This window comes from Neoarius graeffei, chromosome 9 (assembly GCF_027579695.1).
Source record: "Neoarius graeffei isolate fNeoGra1 chromosome 9, fNeoGra1.pri, whole genome shotgun sequence".
NCBI lineage: Eukaryota > Metazoa > Chordata > Actinopteri > Siluriformes > Ariidae > Neoarius > Neoarius graeffei.
The window spans coordinates 54378202-54397722 of record NC_083577.1 but is presented as its reverse complement, the minus strand read 5'-3'; the positions used below and the strand labels follow the sequence as shown (position 1 = coordinate 54397722).

At 38.6% G+C, this 19521-nt stretch overlaps 2 protein-coding genes across 5 annotated transcripts in view; both read left to right on the top strand.

Annotated features, from left to right (window-relative positions):
- The window catches only part of med14 (mediator complex subunit 14), a 37058-nt gene extending 33386 nt beyond the window's left edge, over positions 1 to 3672 (top strand). For both annotated transcript variants that reach the window (XM_060929804.1, XM_060929803.1), the window contains one exon: positions 2919 to 3672. In XM_060929804.1, the coding sequence (XP_060785787.1) occupies positions 2919 to 2992 (74 nt within the window). In that variant the 3' untranslated portion in view covers positions 2993 to 3672. The remainder of the gene's footprint in view (positions 1 to 2918) is intronic.
- Positions 3673 to 8337: 4665 nt separating this feature from the next.
- Positions 8338 to 19521, top strand: part of si:ch211-269e2.1 (cohesin subunit SA-2) — a 54506-nt gene continuing 43322 nt past the window's right edge. For 2 of the 3 annotated variants that reach the window (XM_060929802.1, XM_060929800.1), the window contains exons 1-3: positions 8338 to 8419; positions 14550 to 14645; positions 18330 to 18414. In XM_060929802.1, the coding sequence (XP_060785785.1) occupies positions 14605 to 14645; positions 18330 to 18414 (126 nt within the window). In that variant the 5' untranslated portion in view covers positions 8338 to 8419; positions 14550 to 14604. Of the gene's footprint in view, positions 8420 to 14530; positions 14646 to 18329; positions 18415 to 19521 lie in introns of all 3 variants that reach the window. The other variant, XM_060929801.1, reaches the window with a different exon arrangement.

Sequence of the window (19521 nt, the reverse complement as noted above, 5' to 3'; positions counted from 1 at the left end):
TTGGTTTGCTTGTTTAGTGATGTTTTTGTCAGCTTCATTTGTTCTCGTTGACATTCGGGAACACTCGGAAGTTAAATTGATGTAAATACCACGAGACTGTACGTGATAGAACGAGAAAACAATATGGCTGCGCCCATTTGCTAGAAAATGTGTTTTAACTCCGTTCATGCTTTTGTTTCTAATGCGTTGAACTTAATTCAATATGCAGGGCTGTGAAATTTCCACGCCGCGGATTCTGTTGCGAAAAATATCATCTTCACAAAACGTCTATTTTTGCATTAAAAATCATTGGGGGGGGTCTAGTCGGTTTTAATCGCCTTGCACGAGACCGGCGGCTCAATACAGCCGGACTCGCGGAGTTTTATGCCAGCTGAGCGTGGAACACGTCTTGACTGCGAATGACAGAGCTAAAAATAGCTATTGCGTGACCTGGCACCGCGTACGTGAATTTTGTACTTACAGGGTGCAAGATCAGACATAGTTAAGATGCCATCAAAAAGGAAAGCTAAGGAGGTGTTTGAGAGAGATGCAAAGAGGGCTAGAAAAGAACACACAGACTGAAGGAAAAGATGAAAAAGAACAAGTTTGCAAAACTGAAAGAGATGGTGTTAAAGAAAAGAAAATTAAAAGACTTTCATTAGATGCTGTTTGACAGACTATGAACATTTTGTAAATAGCTTTAACAGAGGAATGCAAATACTATAGAGCTAATAACTAATAGCCTTACTGAAAGATGAATTGAAAGAAATAGCTGGGAGTGATGCAAAGAGGAATAGAAGGAGCCAGAAGTAAAAGAAAAGATGTAAATAATATATTAGATAAGAAACATTAGTTATTTTAAACTTTTGCTGTGTAGACAAGGGACATTGTGACAGATTCTTGGAAAAAGCCAGGACATAATACAAGAATTAAGTGTAATTTGGAAGACAACAGGTATCTCTCACTTAAATATTGAGCATGATTTTTCACAAAGTCATTTTGAAAGGCCTATCAAAGTTTTCTTTTATTAACATTTCTTTAAATTGTTATTTACACTTTTTTTTACTTTTATTTTGATTAAGAGATAAAATACATAGGCACTTATTAGATATTTCAAGGTATTTTACATGGATCTTTCATTTTAAAAGAGAAAACTGTTGATAGGTATTTTATATGGCAAAATGAAGACCAAGACTAGTCAAATATTTACTTGTTGAGATCAATTTTTTACTTGCAGGAAATGCTCAGAATACACCATATAACACCTAAAATGGCTTGGTGTCTGGGGCCCTGCGGGCCCCAGACCCCCGGCTTATGCTGGGGGGCTGTGCCCCCCAGACCCCCCCCCCCTTTTCCTCGGATTTCTTATTTACAATTTCACAGCCCTGAATATGTCGTGGAAAAAAGATATCGTCCATAAAAGAGATAGCGGAACAGTGTCTGGGTTAGAAGAAGTATATTCTTCAAAGCTACATTTTCATCTAATTTTTATAAATAACAAATTTTTTTTGCCACTTATGTCATTGATTACAAAATATGGCATCAAATAGATACAAATTATTGTTAAATTCTGTTGCTTTTCTATGTTAAATCTATGTAAAAAATGTGTTCTATAGCATCTTTAAATGTTAAAATCTCAACAGCTTCAGGGGGCTTGCAGCCCCCTTGACCCCTGCTGATAGTTTCTTACATTCCTCTATTTTTTTTCAATTACTGCTGGGATCCCTGCTTGAAGGCTGATCTTGTGGCCGATTGTTTTGAAACAACCTGACTTTCAGTTGTTCGTTCAGTTCTCCGTTCATTCACTTCTTCCACGTAAGGGTGAGATGGCAGCGATATCCAGCAGGGAAATCAGACGGCTGCTCCACTCATTCTCCATTTTCTCCATACTGAGTACTCCGCCGTTACTGCTCAGCTCAGGCAATTACTAAAACCCGGGACGGGATGGAACGTCACCGGTTTTAGCAACAACCGTGGGGAGGTCACTGCCTGAGCGATATGTCCTGTCCTGTTCCGTCCCGGGTTTTACCAACAACCCTTGGCTCACACTCTGGGAGAACTGGTGCAACTGAACTTACTTTCCTTTCAAAAAATAAAATACTTTTTCTTGTAGTTTTATTTAATTGTTGATACTGCACCCTCTTTCAATACGGGCTTATAGCCAACACTCCTCAACAGGTCAGAGGTCTCGTACGAGGCTTCAGTAAAATGAGCAGAGGAGAGACCGCTTCATAGCCGCCCAATGTGGCCATGAACTTCTCACAAAATGCGTCCAAATCGTTGCAGTTTGAGCATTCTTGGGCCATGAATGCAACATGAATCCACCTTCTGTCGTGTTGCTTGCACATCTACATGGCATGGTGATAAATTAACTCAAAATGGAGGATCGGAGTTGCTGTCCGCTCTGTGTTTTAGTATAGCGGAAATGGCGATAAGACTGATAGACTTCCTGCGGGGACGTCAAGGTCATTCACTCAGGCCGCTACCTATATGAATCACTTTAATCATAAAAATTACTATATTAGATTTACTGTTGAGGTCTCAAGGCATTTATAAACGAAAGTGAGGCCATGGTTCTGCGTATATGCTTTAAGTTCTCGAATAAACTGCTTACTTTTAAAATGTAAAAAAATTATATTTATGGAACTGGCACTATGTTCATGGTATTCATGAATAAAAATGGCAATGAATTTTGTGTTAAATGACTGGTTCTCTCAATATCTTTGGGAAATGGCTTTGTGTCTGTCAGCATCAGTGTTGGTTTTTATTACTTATAATTGGGATAAAGATATGCAGTATATATTGTTGTATAATATATAATACTGCTCAAGTATTGCTGAAGGATAACCTATTTTAATTACATAGCCTCCACAGTCCAGGATGTGTGCAGTTAATGCTTTATAAATATTTTAATAAAATGTGTACATGTTTCCTTTTAGGAGAATGTACAATATTTGCCTCTGTTCATGAACTCATGGCTAATCTGACGCTGAACCCTGGCTCCCGGCCCTAAGAGACATCAGTCCAGCTTCTCCAGACCAAACTGAGAACACACTGAGTATTGGCATGTTGGATGGAGATCCAGGCTTTCGCATACAACCACAGAAATTTTCTTCAGGTGTACAAAATTCTGTCAAAGGAAAAAATAATGATGCAAGGGAATATTCTTTGATTTTCCTTCATAGCAAGAGTATATGTAAATGAATGAAGGACAGTGCATCTGTGAATGTGCCATGCATACTTCTACAAATTCAGGACATGATCAAGGAAAGAGGACAATTTTTATTTTTGTTTGATGCACTTCTTAAATAAAGGTTTGAAATTAGAAAAAATAGGTTTGTTTACCCTCAACTGTAAATGCTTTTTATATTATTTTAACGTCTGCCTTTAAGAAAAATAAGCATTTTTGCAAAAAAATAAAAAGCTTAAATCATTTTTATGATGCAAGCTATCAATACTGTGTTAATAATGGGGCTGTATTCTTTATGATGACACTATTTAATGTTTGTTTGTTTTTTTTCTTGTTTTTTTACTGGCAAATCTTTGACTGCTCTCATGATAGCAGTTACTCTGAACACTGTATAGACTGTAACAAGCTTTCAGAAGGAGCCCTATTTTTTGATGACTGCATTTGAATCCGGATGGTAGCCTATACCTCTGTCTTTATTACTGTTTAATAAATATTTGAAAGTCTTATTTGTCATTATTCACCATCTTGCAGGCTGAACAAAATGGCTAAACATTTTAGGCTATTACACGATTGTGATAAATGCTTAGCATTGTGTATTAATACTAGTCTATACCAGGGCTTTGAACCAGAATTTTTTTCCTATTGGTTTGTTCCGAACAGAAACGGAATTTTAACGTTTCCGGTTTTGGGTTCCACCATTAAATAGACGTTCCCGAACCGGTTAGAACAAAAAAATTTCGTTCCTGGAATGGTTAATTACGTTCCCTGTCAGCTGTTTAACAAATGGCTATAAAATTATGTCTCTGTCTCATCCAGCTTAAGCCAAATGTAGGCTAATTCTATTACAACCTTCATTAAATAAGACAAGAAATAATTCAAAACAATTATTATTTCAAATGTTGGCGATTTGGATTCTCAGTATGTCTTCCCATCTACACAAACAGAAAAAGTGCCAAAAATGAAAGAGAATTCGTTTAGTGTGCTACCAAAGGCTAGTCAGGCCCTATGCATTGATAGGCTAACAGAGGTTAACGTCATTTAATGTTCGCGAGCCTCTCATTAACGTGGACAAATATATTGATATCGTGTTTGAAATTGACGTTTTTGAATAACGATAGACTGCAATATTGACCTCTTATTTAAGATGTGGAGACGTGATAGTAGTCCACCCTCCCGCTCTCTACATTCAGTCAGCGAACGTCACACAGGAAGTGAACCCCAGCGGGTCATAGAAACTTGCGCAGGAGAAGAATGACTTTTTTATTTGTAGGCTACGGAAACTTTGAGGAACGAAATAAAAACTGGTATTAACCGGTTACCATTATTTTTAATAAGCGTTTCTGTTCCGGAACATAAAAAATAAAGTTTCTGGTTTCGTTTCTGTTCCATGTGAAATAGAAAAAGTTCCCGGTTTTCGTTTTCGTTCCTTGAACCGGTTCAAAGCCCTGGTCTACACTAACCAAAGTGAATTTGAAAACAGCATTTTTATTTGGACTACAGTAGCCTTTCTGATTCCGAGAGGTTTCCTGTCCACCGTGTAACACAAAAATAATAGAAATAAGTTAATGCAACTAACAGAAAATGCTAGTTATGTACACCTGTTACTGTGAGAGAGATCATGAAATTGGTGACAAAAAGGGGCATCAACCTGCATTGTGCTGAGTTTATTTCACAAGTGGAAATGCAGGATGGTATTGAATGCATGGGAGAAACAACAGGACAAGCCAGAGAGTAGCTTTGATTGTGTGCAAGCTTGTGTAAGCTCTGTAGTGTGTAAATAGCCTCTACACAGGCTTGTACCCAATCAAAGCTACTCTGGATTGTCCTTTTGTTACTTCCGCCAAGAAGGTTATGTTTTCGGTAGTGTTGGTTTATCTGTTAGCAACATTACGGAAAAAGTTATGAACGGATTGCTCTGAAATTTTTTCCAGAGGTGTGACTGGGCACAAGTAGCAATCCATTAAATTTTGGTGGTGATCCGGATCACCTTCTGGATCCCGGATTTTTTTAAAGGATTCTTGGCGGAGGTCTGCGCTCTCCGAGTGCTTTTCTAGTTTCTCCAATGCTTTCAATACCATCCTGTATCCTTATACACAAGGAGAGAAAGAACTGCACTGTTGCTGAGTGGTCCAAAATCCTCTTTTCAGATGAAAGTAAATTTTGCATTTAATTTGGAAATCAAGGTCATAGAGTCCAGAGGGAGAATGGAGAGGCACAGAATCCAAGGTATTTGAAGTCCAGTGTGAAGTTTCCACAGTCTGTGAAGATTTGGGGTGCCATGTCATCTGCTCGTGTTGGTTCACTGTGTTTTATTAAGTCCACTCAGCAACAGTCCAATTCTTTCTCTCCTTAGCCCAGGTAAGACACTTCTGATGTTGTCTCTGGTTCAGGAGTGGCTTGATATTAGGAATGTGACAGTTGTAGCCCCTTTCCTGAAGACGTCTGTGTGTGATGGCTCCTGATGCATTGACACCAGCCTCAATCCACTCCTTGTGAAGTTCTCCCAAGTTCTTGAATCGATTTTTCTTGACGATCCTCTCAAGGCTGTGGTCATCCCTGTTGCTTGTGCACCTTCTCCAGCCAACCTTTTCAGCAATGACCTTCTGTGGCTTACCCTCCTTGTGAAGGGTGTGGATGACCATCTTCTGGACAACTGTCAAGTCAGCAGTCTTCCCCGTGATTGTGGTTGCGTGTACTGAACTAGACCGAGAGATACACGGTATTCATACTGTTTTACTCAAAATGAAATATTCTAATATTTTGAGATACAGAATTTATTTTCATGAGCTATAATCAAAAATAAAACAAAAAAGCCTTGAAATATTTCACTTTCCATGTAATGAATTATAAACTGTGAAAGTTTACCTTGTTGAATTAAATTGCGAAAAATGAACTTTTTCATGAAATTCCAATATTTTGAGATGCAAGACTAGTATATAGATAGATGTAATTAATTTAAAGAGCCCATATCATGTAAAACTCAAGTTCTAAATGTGCTCACTTATGCGGGATTCACGCATCTGGCAACCCTGCAGTGCTGCTAAATACAGTGATGCCACCACAGTCTCTGCTGTTTGTTTAATGTGATTTTCGTAAAGCCAGAATAAAAATGTCTTTTCAGAGCGATACGTTTGAGGTTGAAGGCCAATAGTACGTAGAAAATGTGTGGAAGGGATGAAGCTCAAGGAGGATGTGTGTGTCTGAGAAGAAGAAACCTTTATTTGTCACATGCACACTTCAAGCACAGTGAGATTCATCCTCTGCATTTAACCCATCTGAAGCAGTGAATACACACACGCACTCAGAGCAGTGGGCAGCCACACCAGAGCGCCCGGAGAGCAGTCAGGGGTTAGGTACCTTGCTCAAGGGCACTTCAGCCCAAGGCCACCCCACGTTAACCTAACTGCATGTCTTTGGACTGTGGGGGAAACCAGAGCACCCGGAGGAAACCCATGCAGACACGGGGAGAACATGCAAACTCCACACAGAAAGGCCTTCGCCGGCAGCTGGGCTTGAACCCAGAACCTTCTTGCTGTGAGGCAACAGTGCTAACCACTACACCACCTTGCCGCCCAGGGATCATAAAGAGGTTTTAAACCGAAAAATCCTGACAGAGCTGTGAAGATGACAGCTGTCAGTTTATCAGCGCTACCGGTACTTTGTCAACCATGTGGTTATGATAGCAGATTCAAAAGTGTGAGTGTGTGTGTTTGTGTGTGTGTGCTGATTTATCAGGAGAGCTCAGGTCAGCTGAGTAAATAAAAGCTGCAATAATTAATCATGGGTTTTTCCCTTTACTCACCTAATGATGTTAAAATGTAAGTATCCTTGTTACTTCTCTCTTCACTATGCCTGTGTGTTCAGTGGAAGTTTATAAGAAGAAGCCACTGAGGCCCATCCACCTGAGCCCAGAGGTTAAGGTTAAGGTTTTTTTTTTTTTTTGTCATTTCAACCATATACTGGGCGGCACGGTGGTGTAGTGGTTAGTGCTGTTGCCTCACAGCAAGAAGGTCCTGGGTTCGAGCCCCGTGGCCGGCGAGGGCCTTTCTGTGCGGAGTTTGCATGTTCTCCCCGTGTCCGCGTGGGTTTCCTCCGGGTGCTCCGGTTTCCCCCACAGTCCAAAGACATGCAGGTTAGGTTAACTGGTGACTCTAAATTGAGCGTAGGTGTGAATGTGAGTGTGAATGGTTGTCTGTGTCTATGTGTCAGCCCTGTGATGACCTGGCGACTTGTCCAGGGTGTACCCCGCCTTTCGCCCGTAGTCAGCTGCGATAGGCTCCAGCTTGCCTGCGACCCTGTAGAACAGGATAAAGCGGCTACAGATAATGAGATGAGATGATGAATAATCATTTTATGTTTTAAAAAAATACGCACGCTGAAATTCCTATGCTGTGAGAAGCCTAACACTGCATACTTATGGATAACTGCGGCCTTAGGACAAATAACCATACAATTTATTTCCAATTTTTAGTGAAAATATTTTTACATGTGATAGGGCCGTAGGGGAAGCTAAAGTTAAATAAACAGCTTAGTCACTTCTGAAACTTCAGAAATACTTCATCCACCTCAAAAACCTAATGCACTCACATCATAGCATAATAACAAATGCAAACTCACATCATAGCATAATAACAAATGCACTGCCCGAGTAAGTAATGGTATAAAACAGTGACAGCGACTCATGGTAGTTTGTGACAAAAAAAGCATGTAATTAATCACATGTGGTTATACTTCCAAGGATAAAAAGATATCTTTACATTTACAAAAAGAACATTCAAAGCTGATTATCCTGTCAAAGTCAATATATGTTAGCACAGAAGATTGAAATTTCATTAGACTAGGCTCCAATGTGCAGTTAAAATAAAACTAAACATACTCATATAAACATCTACAATTAAAGCACACACAACTTGTCATCAAAGTCAGTCCTTTGATTTCCTGTAAATCATAATGTGAGTGCTGTGCTGTGCTTGTGTAAGTCTTCATACCCCTTGTCTGTGGTAAGATGGCCGCCCTGTGCGGACGTTCTGGAATACGCGGTGAGGAATCTAGTCTTCTATGTAAATCTATGTCTATCAAAATCATAACAGATAATCATGGGAAGGTGGAGTGACTACGTAATGACGTACTTCCGCATAGCACGCAATGGCTTTGTTCGGGTAAAAGGCCACTAGGGGGCGCGCTGCAGCTGCGGTTCATTTTCTCTTGTCTTTATCAGGGATTGTCTGAGTCCAGTATCACCCAGCACTGGTAAGAGCGTTTCTCTGTACCACTTTATGTGTATGCAAGCAGTATAGACGTGATTTAAATCCTTAAGGGCTGTAAAGTGAAAGATTGACCCGTCTATCAGTCACATGTAGCAGCAGCAGCAGCAGGATGTGCCACAGTCAGTCACTGTGATATTTTACTGTTTGGTTCAATTAATGAACTAAAGGCGTCCAAGAAACGGTGCAGTCCATAAACTCTTCAGTTCCTGATTTCTGTGTGTGTAGTGAAGATCAGCGAGCTGCTTTATGGTCTTGGGGTTTATAGTGAACGCTAAAGGAAAGGGAAGGATAAGGTAGAAGCTTGGATTGAGTGACACTTACAGTGACCAATCAGGTGTTTGCTTTCTGTTTACTGACGTCTGACCATTGAGATGCGTTAGTTTGTTTGTTTTGTATTTTTTCTATTATCTGTTTTGTGTTTGCTAATGACAGGGATTACAAGTGTGCCAATATTCTCACATATTATTTACTTATCACACTACAGCCCCAGCAAACATTGGCCTACTATTTGGTTTCCTTATTATTATTATTATTATTATTATTATTATTATTATTATTATTATGGAATAAATTCATAATGTTTCCCCCTTTCGTTTATTTATGGGTTGTTTTACAATCAGGGTACGCAAGCTAAAAATCACACTGAACACTTATTATCTTCAATATCAAAAGGCTTGACTAAATAAACTTGGTTGTTTAGCTCTATTTACCATGCAAAAAAAAATTGGTGATAATGTTATTTTTGGTGAATGTATGGCAATGTGTGTCATATTTAGCAAAATTACTCGTGTCATTTAGAAAAAGTGCTTTTTTGACCACAGGTAGCTCCAAAAGGGATGCACTTAAATCATTCTTTATACCATAAAACACATATTTGGTTCCATATCATTGGAAACATAGTTAACGTTGAATGCCAGTAAGTTTTCAGACTATTTTGATCAAATTAGTATGTAATTGTGTCAAAAAAATGTCCTCTCCGAAACAGCTAATTTTTCAATATAAAATAACATATCATAAATGATTATTTTCATCCTAAAATGTGGTCAAGATATTGGGACATAAATATTAGAGACAACTAACACAAAGCTTACAGCCTTAGATTTAAAAGCACTATGGAAGTTGTGGATTCTGAATTGTCAAAAAAAAAAAGTCCTCTCCGAGAATCACTTCATTTGTTTCTCTCATCTTATAGCAGATTACACAAAACTACCATACACACATGTCAAAAAATTACCTGAAATCTGTTCTTTAACTCGTCCTTCACTTAAAAACTGGTACAAGAACCAGTTTGAATCTATCTGAATTTTGGACCCCTGTGACACAAACTTTGTACCCTGATTGTGAAACAACCCTTATTTAAAAGGACATTGCACATTAATCAACAGAACTGTAAATGTGCCAGTGTTAGCCAACAGGCTAATTTTCAACTGCAGCATGATGTTTATAAACCCATGTGACCAACTTTTGTCAAAGTCAGGTTGTTAAAAACAAACAGAACAGAAAAGTGTTTACACATCTGACAAACCATCAAGACACTCACTTACAAATTGAATCAGTCTTACAAATACAGCCACTAAGACAGTAGACAACAAAATAGACAGAGCAGAAGACAACATCATACATCATAACACAAACAATGCCCGATTTAACACCACCTTATAGACAGGACAAAAGACGTCGCTCACTATCATATCACTATCTGGCAACAGACAATATTTGATTGAAATCAGGGGAATGTTCTGGGAACGTTGTTGTATGTAGTTTCCAACATCAGTGCTGTTCCCATAGCCACTACTTTGTATTTGGCATCTTTTTATATATGTATATATAAATAAAACCGGCTTGTTTTATTCATTCATTCATTCATTCATTCATTCATTCATTACTGGCTTTACAGAATACACTATAATCCCATATAATGGAGAATATTTAGTGAGCCTCATTCTCTTTTGTTTGGTAAAACATTTAAAACTGGTGTATCTACTGTATTTCTATGTAAATGTTCATCTAAATGGTCTGTTTGTACATGGTTAATGATCTGCATGTTGGCTATTCAAAAAATAAAATGAGCAGATACGCAGAGCCTTTATTTTTAAATACATTTCTGAGTGGACAGTATCTCCATCCTTGACTCTTGTATGCTGCATAAATGGGAATTAAAAAAATTATATTTTTTGAGAGTTAAAATCAACCGCAAAGTTGGTATTCCAGCTGCCCCGCTGAGCCAGCCAGCCCTGAGTGCGTGACGTCACAGCGGTAACCGGTTTTAAGGCCGAGGCCTTTTACAGCTATAGACCAAAGTCATATAAATAAAAATTTATGGTGAAAGTAAGAAATACCGTTACAGACTTGCTCGACTAAGACTGATTTGACTTCACTGATTGTGGGTTGACTCTCATTAAAACAGGATAGGTGTTATAACTTATGCATCATACATGTACATGCATGCATTTTCACTGATAAAACGTAAAAGGCTCATTAAGTAATCAGATGAACTGAGACAATCACATTCTGAAGCAAATTAAATAATCTTATACCGGTAACTTAAACACACAGTACAAGTTACATGTATTAATCTAAATGCAGGTAAACAACGTGGTGTTTTTTTATCCAAATGGAGAGTCGGCGCTTACCCGTCTGTGTTCTCGCTTCTTGAAGGCTGATCTTGTGGCTGATTGTTTTGAAACAATCTGACTTTCAGTTGTTTGTTCAGTTCTCTGTTCATTCACTTCTTCCACGTAAGGGTGAGACAGCAGCAATATCCAGCAGAGAAATCAGATGGCTGCTCCACTCATTCTCCATTTTCTCCATACTGAGTACTCCGCCATTACTGCCCGGCTCAGGCAATTACTAAAACCTGGGACGGGATGGAACGTCACTGGTTTTAGCAACAACCGCGGGGAGGTCACTGCCTGATCGATATGTCACGTCCCGTTCTGTCCCGGGTTTTACCAACAACCCTCGGCTCACGCTCTGGGAAAACTGGTGCAACTAAACTCTTTTTAAAATAAATAAATACTTTCCTTTTCTTGTAGTTTTATTTAATTGTTGATACTGCACCCTCTTTCAATACGGGCTGATAGCCAACGCTCCTCAAGAGGTCAGAGGTCTTGTACGAGTCTTCAGTAAAATATGCAGAGCAGAGGAGAGACCGCTTCATAGCCACCCAATGTGCCCGTGAACTTCTCGCAAAACGCGTCCAAATTTTTGCAGTTTAAACATTCTTGGGCCATTAACGCAACATAAATCCAGCTTCTGTCGTGTTGCTGCACCTACGTGGCATGGCGATAAATTAGCTCAAAATGGAGGATCGAAGTTGCAGTCAGTTCTGTGTTTTAGTATAGTGGAAATGGCGATGAGACCGATAGACTTCCTGCGGGGACGTTACGGATGTCAAGGTTATCACTCAGACCGCTACCTATATACATCACTTTAATCGTAAAAATTACTAGATTAGATTTATTGTTAATGCTTAAAACTATTCCTGTGCCATTCTTGAGGTCTCAAGGCATTTATAAACAAAAGTGAGGCCATGGCTCTGCGTATCTACTTTAACCTTTGGCAAACTTTGAAAATTTCCCATAAGGGAATATTATGGTAATGTTCCTGGAATGTTAGTTTGTGGTTACAGAAAACCAGTACTGAAAAACATCCTATAGCGGACATTTCTTTTCAGTTGTCACATAACCATAAGTGAGAATATTGTGTTTTAAAGTTCCCAGAACGTTATATAATAGTTCACAAAATAACCAAAATTATATGAATGCTAGGAGAAACCTTTCCTGGAAAACCAAATGAGAAATGTTTCTGGAACCAAAAAAGTGTTTGTTACTGGGTTATTGTAGTGTAGTACAGTCCATTTACACAATTTACATTGTAATAATCTAATATTACACAGTTACATAATAGCCTATTATAATTAACAATTATTCGCCAAAGGCGAGGTGAATATCGGTGAATAATAACCCAGATGTTGGTGAATGGTGTTATTCACCAATATTCACTGAGCTTGAGGTGGATAACTGTTTTAGTATAAATACACAGGTGATTATTTAAAAAAATCATATTAAGAATAATTTATTTCAATCTTCAAAAACAACATGCAAACATAACGGCACAGAGTTGTGTCACTTATTTTGCCAACTCACATAAAATACTTTGTTTTGAAACAGATAAACTAAATCACAATTCCACTTTTACTTTTGAATAGTTTTAGACCAAACTTCATACAGTGGTGCTTGAAAGTTTGTGAACCCTTTAGAATTTTCTATATTTCTGCATTATATGACCTAAAACATCATCAGATTTTCACACAAGTCCTAAAAGTAGATAAAGAGAACCCAGTTAAACACATGAGACAAAAATATTATACTTGGTCATTTATTTATTGAGGAAAATGATCCAATATTACATATCTGTGAGTGGCAAAAGTATGTGAACCTCTAGGATTAGCAGTTAATTTGAAGGTGAAATTAGAGTCGGGTGTTTTCAATCAGTGGGATGACAATCAGGTGTGAGTGGGCACCCTGTTTTATTTAAAGAACAGGGATCTATCAAAGTCTGATCTTCACAACACGTGTTTGTGGAAGTGTATCATGGCACGAACAAAGGAGATTTCTGAGGAGCTCAGAAAAAGCGTTGTTGATGCTCATCAGGCTGGAAAAGGTTACAAAACCATCTGTAAAGAGTTTGGACTCCACCAATCCACAGACAGACAGATTGTGTACAAATGGAGGAAATTCAAGACCATTGTTACCCTCCCCAGGAGTGGTCGACCAACAAAGATGACTCCAAGAGCGAGGCGTGTAATAGTCGGCGAGGTCACAAAGGACCCCAGGTTAACTTCTAAGCAACTGAAGGTCTCTCTCACATTGGCTAATGTTCATGAGTCCACCATCAGGAGAACATTGAACAACAATGGTGTGCATGGCAGGGTTGCAAGGAGAAAGCCACTGCTCTCCAAAAAGAATATTGCTGCTCGTCTGCAGTTTGCTAAAGATCACGTAGAGAAACCAGAAGGCTATTGGAAAAATGTTTTGTGGACGGATGAGACCAAAATAGAACTTTTTGGTTTAAAATTACACGCGTTATGTTTGGAGAAAGGAAAACACTGCATTCCAGCATAAGAACCTTATCCCATCTGTGAAACATGGTGGTGGTGGTATCATGGTTTGGGCCTGTTTTGCTGCATCTGGGCCAGGACGGCTTGCCATCATTGATGGAACAATGAATTCTGAATCATACCAGCGAATTCTAAAGGAAAATGTCAGGACATCTGTCCATGAACTGAATCTCAAGAGAAGGTGGGTCATACAGCAAGACAACGACCCTAAGCACACAAGTCATTCTACCAAAGAATGGTTAAAGAAGAATAAAGTTAATGTTTTGGAATGGCCAAGTCAAAGTCCTGACCTTAATCCAATCGAAATGTTATGGAAGGAGCTGAAGTGAGCAGTTCATGTGAGGAAACCCACCAACATCCCAGAGTTGAAGCTGTTCTGTATGGAGGAATGGGCTAAAATTCCTCCAAGCCGGTGTGCAGGACTGATCAACAGTTACCAGAAACGTTTAGTTGCAGTTATTGCTGCACAAGGGGGTCACACCAGATACTGAAAGCTAAGGTTCACATACTTTTGCCACTCACAGATATGTAATATTGGATCATTTTCCTCAATAAATAAATGATCAAGTATAATATTTTGGTCTCATTTGTTTAACTGGGTTCTCTTTATCTACTTGTAGGACTTGTGTGAAAATCTGATGATGTTTTAGGTCATATTTATGCAGAAATATAGAAAATTCTAAAGGGTTCACAAACTTTCAAGCTCCACTGTAGCATCTTTAGTGCTTTAAGGAACAGCATTTTCTTTCATAATTTGTAATTCTTCCTCATTTATGGCGATGAAGCGATTGGCTGCCATTTTGCCAAGTCGCTCAAGGTGATTTGGTTGAGAAATTTGGACTATTTCTCAGTAATTAGCTCACAATTTTCTATAATCACCTGCATATTTATACAAATTTTTATTAGCATGTAGACACCACACGTATTAACACTGAAACGGAAATCATGTTATTTGATATAAATACTTTGTAGCTCTTGTATTGTTCTACAGTAGATCAAAAGATGTGTAAACAGGAAGCCAGTGCCACAAAATGATCTGAGAAGAGATGATAGCAGAACCGACATTACTCTCAAGAACAGTGCAAAAGTAAGACATAAACACTTGTATTAGAATTTATTTATTTTTTAACAATTAATTTTTATTTTATAGTTGAGTGCAAAAATTTGCATCCTTTTTGGGCTGTTGGGGGGGGGAAGTGAAAACATACATTAATGTACTTAATAGCACTTTACAATTATATTTTACAATGTATATGGGTCCATCTTAGAAACTGGTCTCTCATTTGGGACATTATGGTCAAAAAATAAATTTTCTAATTTTACTATTTTTTTTGCATGTACCCAACACTCAATGTTTCTTTTGTCATGTTTAATAAGAATAAAGATAGTATCTTGCTTTATCTGGCCTCCATTGTGGAAATTTTTTTGATTACAATTCAAATGCTTTTGTAAAATTGATTTACATACAACCCCGATTCCAAAAAAGTTGGGACAAAGTACAAATTGTAAATAAAAACGGAATGCAATGATGTGGAAGTTTCAAAATTCCATATTTTATTCAGAATAGAACATAGATGACATATCAAATGTTTAAACTGAGAAAATGTTTCATTTAAAGAGAAAAATTAGGTGATTTTTAAATTTCATGACAACAACACATCTCAAAGTTGGGACAAGGCCATGTTTACCACTGTGAGACATCCCCTTTTCTCTTTACAACAGTCTGTAAACGTCTGGGGACTGAGGAGACAAGTTGCTCAAGTTTAGGGATAGGAATGTTAACCCATTCTTGTCTAATGTAGGATTCTAGTTGCTCAACTGTCTTAGGTCTTTTTTTGTCGTATCTTCCGTTTTATGATGCGCCAAATGTTTTCTATGGGTGAAAGATCTGGACTGCAGGCTGGCCAGTTCAGTACCCGGACCCTTCTTCTACGCAGCCATGATGCTGTAATTGATGCAGTATGTGGTTTGGCATTGTCATGTTGGAAAATGCAAGGTCTTCCCTGAAAGAGACGTCGTCTGGATGGGAGCATATGCTGCTCTAGAACCTGGATATACCTTTCAGCATTGATGGTGTCTTTCCAGATGTGTAAGCTGCCCATGCCACACGCACTAATGCAACCCCATACCATCAGAGATGCAGGTTTCTGAACTGAGCGCTGATAACAACTCGGGTCATCCTTCTCCTCTTTAGTCCAAATGACACGGCATCCCTGATTTCCATAAAGACCTTCAAATTTTGATTCGTCTGACCACAGAACAGTTTTCCACTTTGCCACAGTCCATTTTAAATGAGCCTTGGCCCAGAGAAGACGTCTGCGCTTCTGGATCGTGTTTAGATACGGCTTCTTCTTTGAACTATAGAGTTTTAGCTGGCAACGGTGGATGGCACGGTGAATTGTGTTCACAGATAATGTTCTCTGGAAATATTCCTGAGCCCTTTTTGTGATTTCCAATACAGAAGCATGCCTGTATGTGATGCAGTGCCGTCTAAGGGCCCGAAGATCACGGGCACCCAGTATGGTTTTCCGGCCTTGACCCTTACGCAGAGATTCTTCCAGATTCTCTGAATCTTTTGATGATATTATGCACTGTAGATGATGATATGTTCAAACTCTTTGCAATTTTACACTGTCGAACTCCTTTCTGATATTGCTCCACTATTTGTCGGCGCAGAATTAGGGGGATTGGTGATCCTCTTCCCATCTTTACTTCTGAGAGCCGCTGCCACTCCAAGATGCTCTTTTTATACCCAGTCATGTTAATGACCTATTGCCAATTGACCTAATGAGTTGGAATTTGGTTCTCCAGCTGTTCCTTTTTTGTACCTTTAACTTTTCCAGCCTCTTATTGCCCCTGTCCCAATTTTTTTGAGATGTGTTGCTGTCATGAAATTTCAAATGAGCCAATATTTGGCATGAAATTTCAAAATGTCTCACTTTCGACATTTGATATGTTGTCTATGTTCTATTGTGAATACAATATCAGTTTTTGAGATTTGTAAATTATTGCATTCCGTTTTTATTTACAATTTGTACTTTGTCCCAACTTTTTTTGGAATCGGGGTTGCATAAAATAACTACATCATGAAGAATTAAAGCCCCTCCTTCACAGATGAGTGAAAAATTTTAATAAATTTCCTCTTTTGGATTGCTTGGGTTAAAAATGCCAAGTTATGATGACTGAATTGATTATTCACTTAAGTATGAATAATATGATACATTTTGGGTATTTGATATGGTGAAATAGGACACAATGGAAAAATCAAGAACACACCGGAAAGATGAGAATAACGGCCGTGGTAAAAGAACGGCGACTGTACCGGCTGATGGTCGTGCGGGTCTCTGCTGCGGCACGTGAGAAACGGGACATCACTACCGCCCCGGACGGGGTGGGGGCAAAATGACTGGCCGTAGATTCTATCAAAAGTTCGATCTAAATTGACCATGGTTGCAAAATATTGCCCAAAAATACGTAAACACTACGAAATATGAAAGTAAGATGAAAAAGAAAACTCACCTTTTCAGTGATAATGTCCGAACAGATCACTCGCGTAACAGAAAGAACTCAAATGGAAGCACGATCAACTTCTAACTGTTGCAGTGGAAAATTCCATTCTGTAGATGCAAATTGTTAATGTGTGTCCTTTCCTGCACACAAATGACAAGCTATGGTAAAAAATAGACCACGACTCATTTTATAGCTCAGAAATTCATACAGGACCAGCTACCATCGTAACATATTCTGTAAGAAACATATTCTATACCTAACTTTCAGCTTTCGTTTTAAAAAAACAAAATCGCAGATTTATAACTAAATTTTTATATGGCGTAGTGATTTGAAGTTACTACTTTTGGTGAGGTAGTGACCTTGACCCTGAGGCTTTCCATTTAGATCAAAACACACTATCGTATTGGTTTTGGGTCTGCGGAAAATGGAGTTACAACGGTGATCAAATATTTTGCATGATGTTTTATTACGGTTATGATTATTCTGTGAGCGCACCAATCCTTAGGTGTATAAAGGTACAACTTAAAATACAATTAGTGATAACTGTAGACTTTTCAGTGGACTACAACCTTTTTAAGGGAATGCGATGTAGTCAACCGTTTATCATGTCCCAGATTAAGCCGCCATTTTTCCACAAATTTGCAGAATTTTTGCCAAATTCTGAATAGAGTATTCACATCAAAGATTTAGTTTTATCTGTATTATTTCTTTCATCATTTTATTTCAAATTAATACCAACATCACCATTCAAAACCGTATAGTTTATTGATTGTGAGTATATTTAGTGGGATACCCCCACAGTACCCAGTTTCTGAGACAGACCCATAATTATAATTTATCATTAATTTATAATAAAATTAAAACAAGAAATGTGGTTATAGGAAGACAGCAATCTAAAACATAAACCAAAATCTACAGAAAAGTATTTTTTGGGAAAAAAAAAAGTTTTCTTTTTTGCCCTCATCTGTCTCTAACCCTTAATTCACATCTGGCATGTTATGACAGATGTAACAGCAATAATTTACATTACATTCAAAAAGGGAGATGCAAACTTTTGAACTGATTTTTCTTCACAGTAATGCATGTTTGAAGGCCAGCACACTAAATGCCTTGTTGGTTAAAAAAATCTTTGCCTTCTCCATTTTATCATAAGGGTACGCAAACATTTCACTCAACTGTACATAATAAATACATTGTAGTTAACTACTAGCTATGGTGTATTTTGTGAGTGATTAACCGTATGATGAATATATTTTTAAAGAGAGAACACTAGTGTTGAAGTCTCTTCCTGCACATCTGTGAATCATGCCTCTGGTGTAAGAAATGAAAACAGAAAGAAGAATGTGGTAAGACTTGATACTGTATTTCTAATCCGTCACCCAATTCTGCACGCACCCAGTTCATAGGAACACTATATATACAGTCCAGTAAAAGGTACTATATGTAAGAATTGGCCACCTGACGAATTCATACTCCCCCTCCGAGCAAATGGAGGTCACTAGAAAGTTGGAGTGTCCACCCCCATCTTAAGAAACAAAGAAATGCACTGTCCCTCTGCCTTTCCATCCTCCTTCCCCCAAATGCATCACTCCATCACCATTCTTATAGAATTATCACTCAGTGAATATAGCGTAAAGCTTTTTTTAGTCGATCCACTACTGAGTTCATACAGTGTTATAACTTTCCAGTCCTCAATTATAAAAAAGGTAACTACCAGGTTAACTAACAGCAGGGCAAGAATAAGCACAATTCGACTAAACTGCTGAAACTCTGAGAGCACCAAGATAACACTGCTATCTTATAATCTTCATACATAGTGTCAGCTTATAGTTTACCTTATAGCTTGCATAGCTGAGGTTTTAGCAAGAAAACAGCCACAGCAACTCGCACATCCATCAGTAGTACACAAGACCGCTACGGTTCACAACATGGCAGATATGTCATCTTTTTAAATCAATAATGCGACTGATCAACCCCACTGACTATAACTCAATAAAATAATCATATTGCTGAATGTCTTTGAAAGTTTTGTAGTCAAGTCAACTTTATTGTCAAATATGCTATACATGCTCGACATACAGCACAGATGAAGTATCAGTCCTCTCTGACCCACAGTGCAAACAGGCAATGCAATAAATAAAAATAAAATAATTGAAAAAAAAAAACCCCAAACATGGGCGGCACGGTGGTGTAGTGGTTAGCGCTGTCGCCTCACAGCAAGAAGGTCCTGGGTTCGAGCCCCATGGCCGGCGAGGGCCTTTCTGTGTGGAGTTTGCATGTTCTCCCCGTGTCCGCGTGGGTTTCCTCCGGGTGCTCCGGTTTCCCCCACAGTCCAAAGGCATGCAGGTTAGGCTAACTGGTGACTCTAAATTGACCGTAGGTGTGAATGTGAGTGTGAATGGTTGTCTGTGTCTATGTGTCAGCCCTGTGATGACCTGGCGACTTGTCCAGGG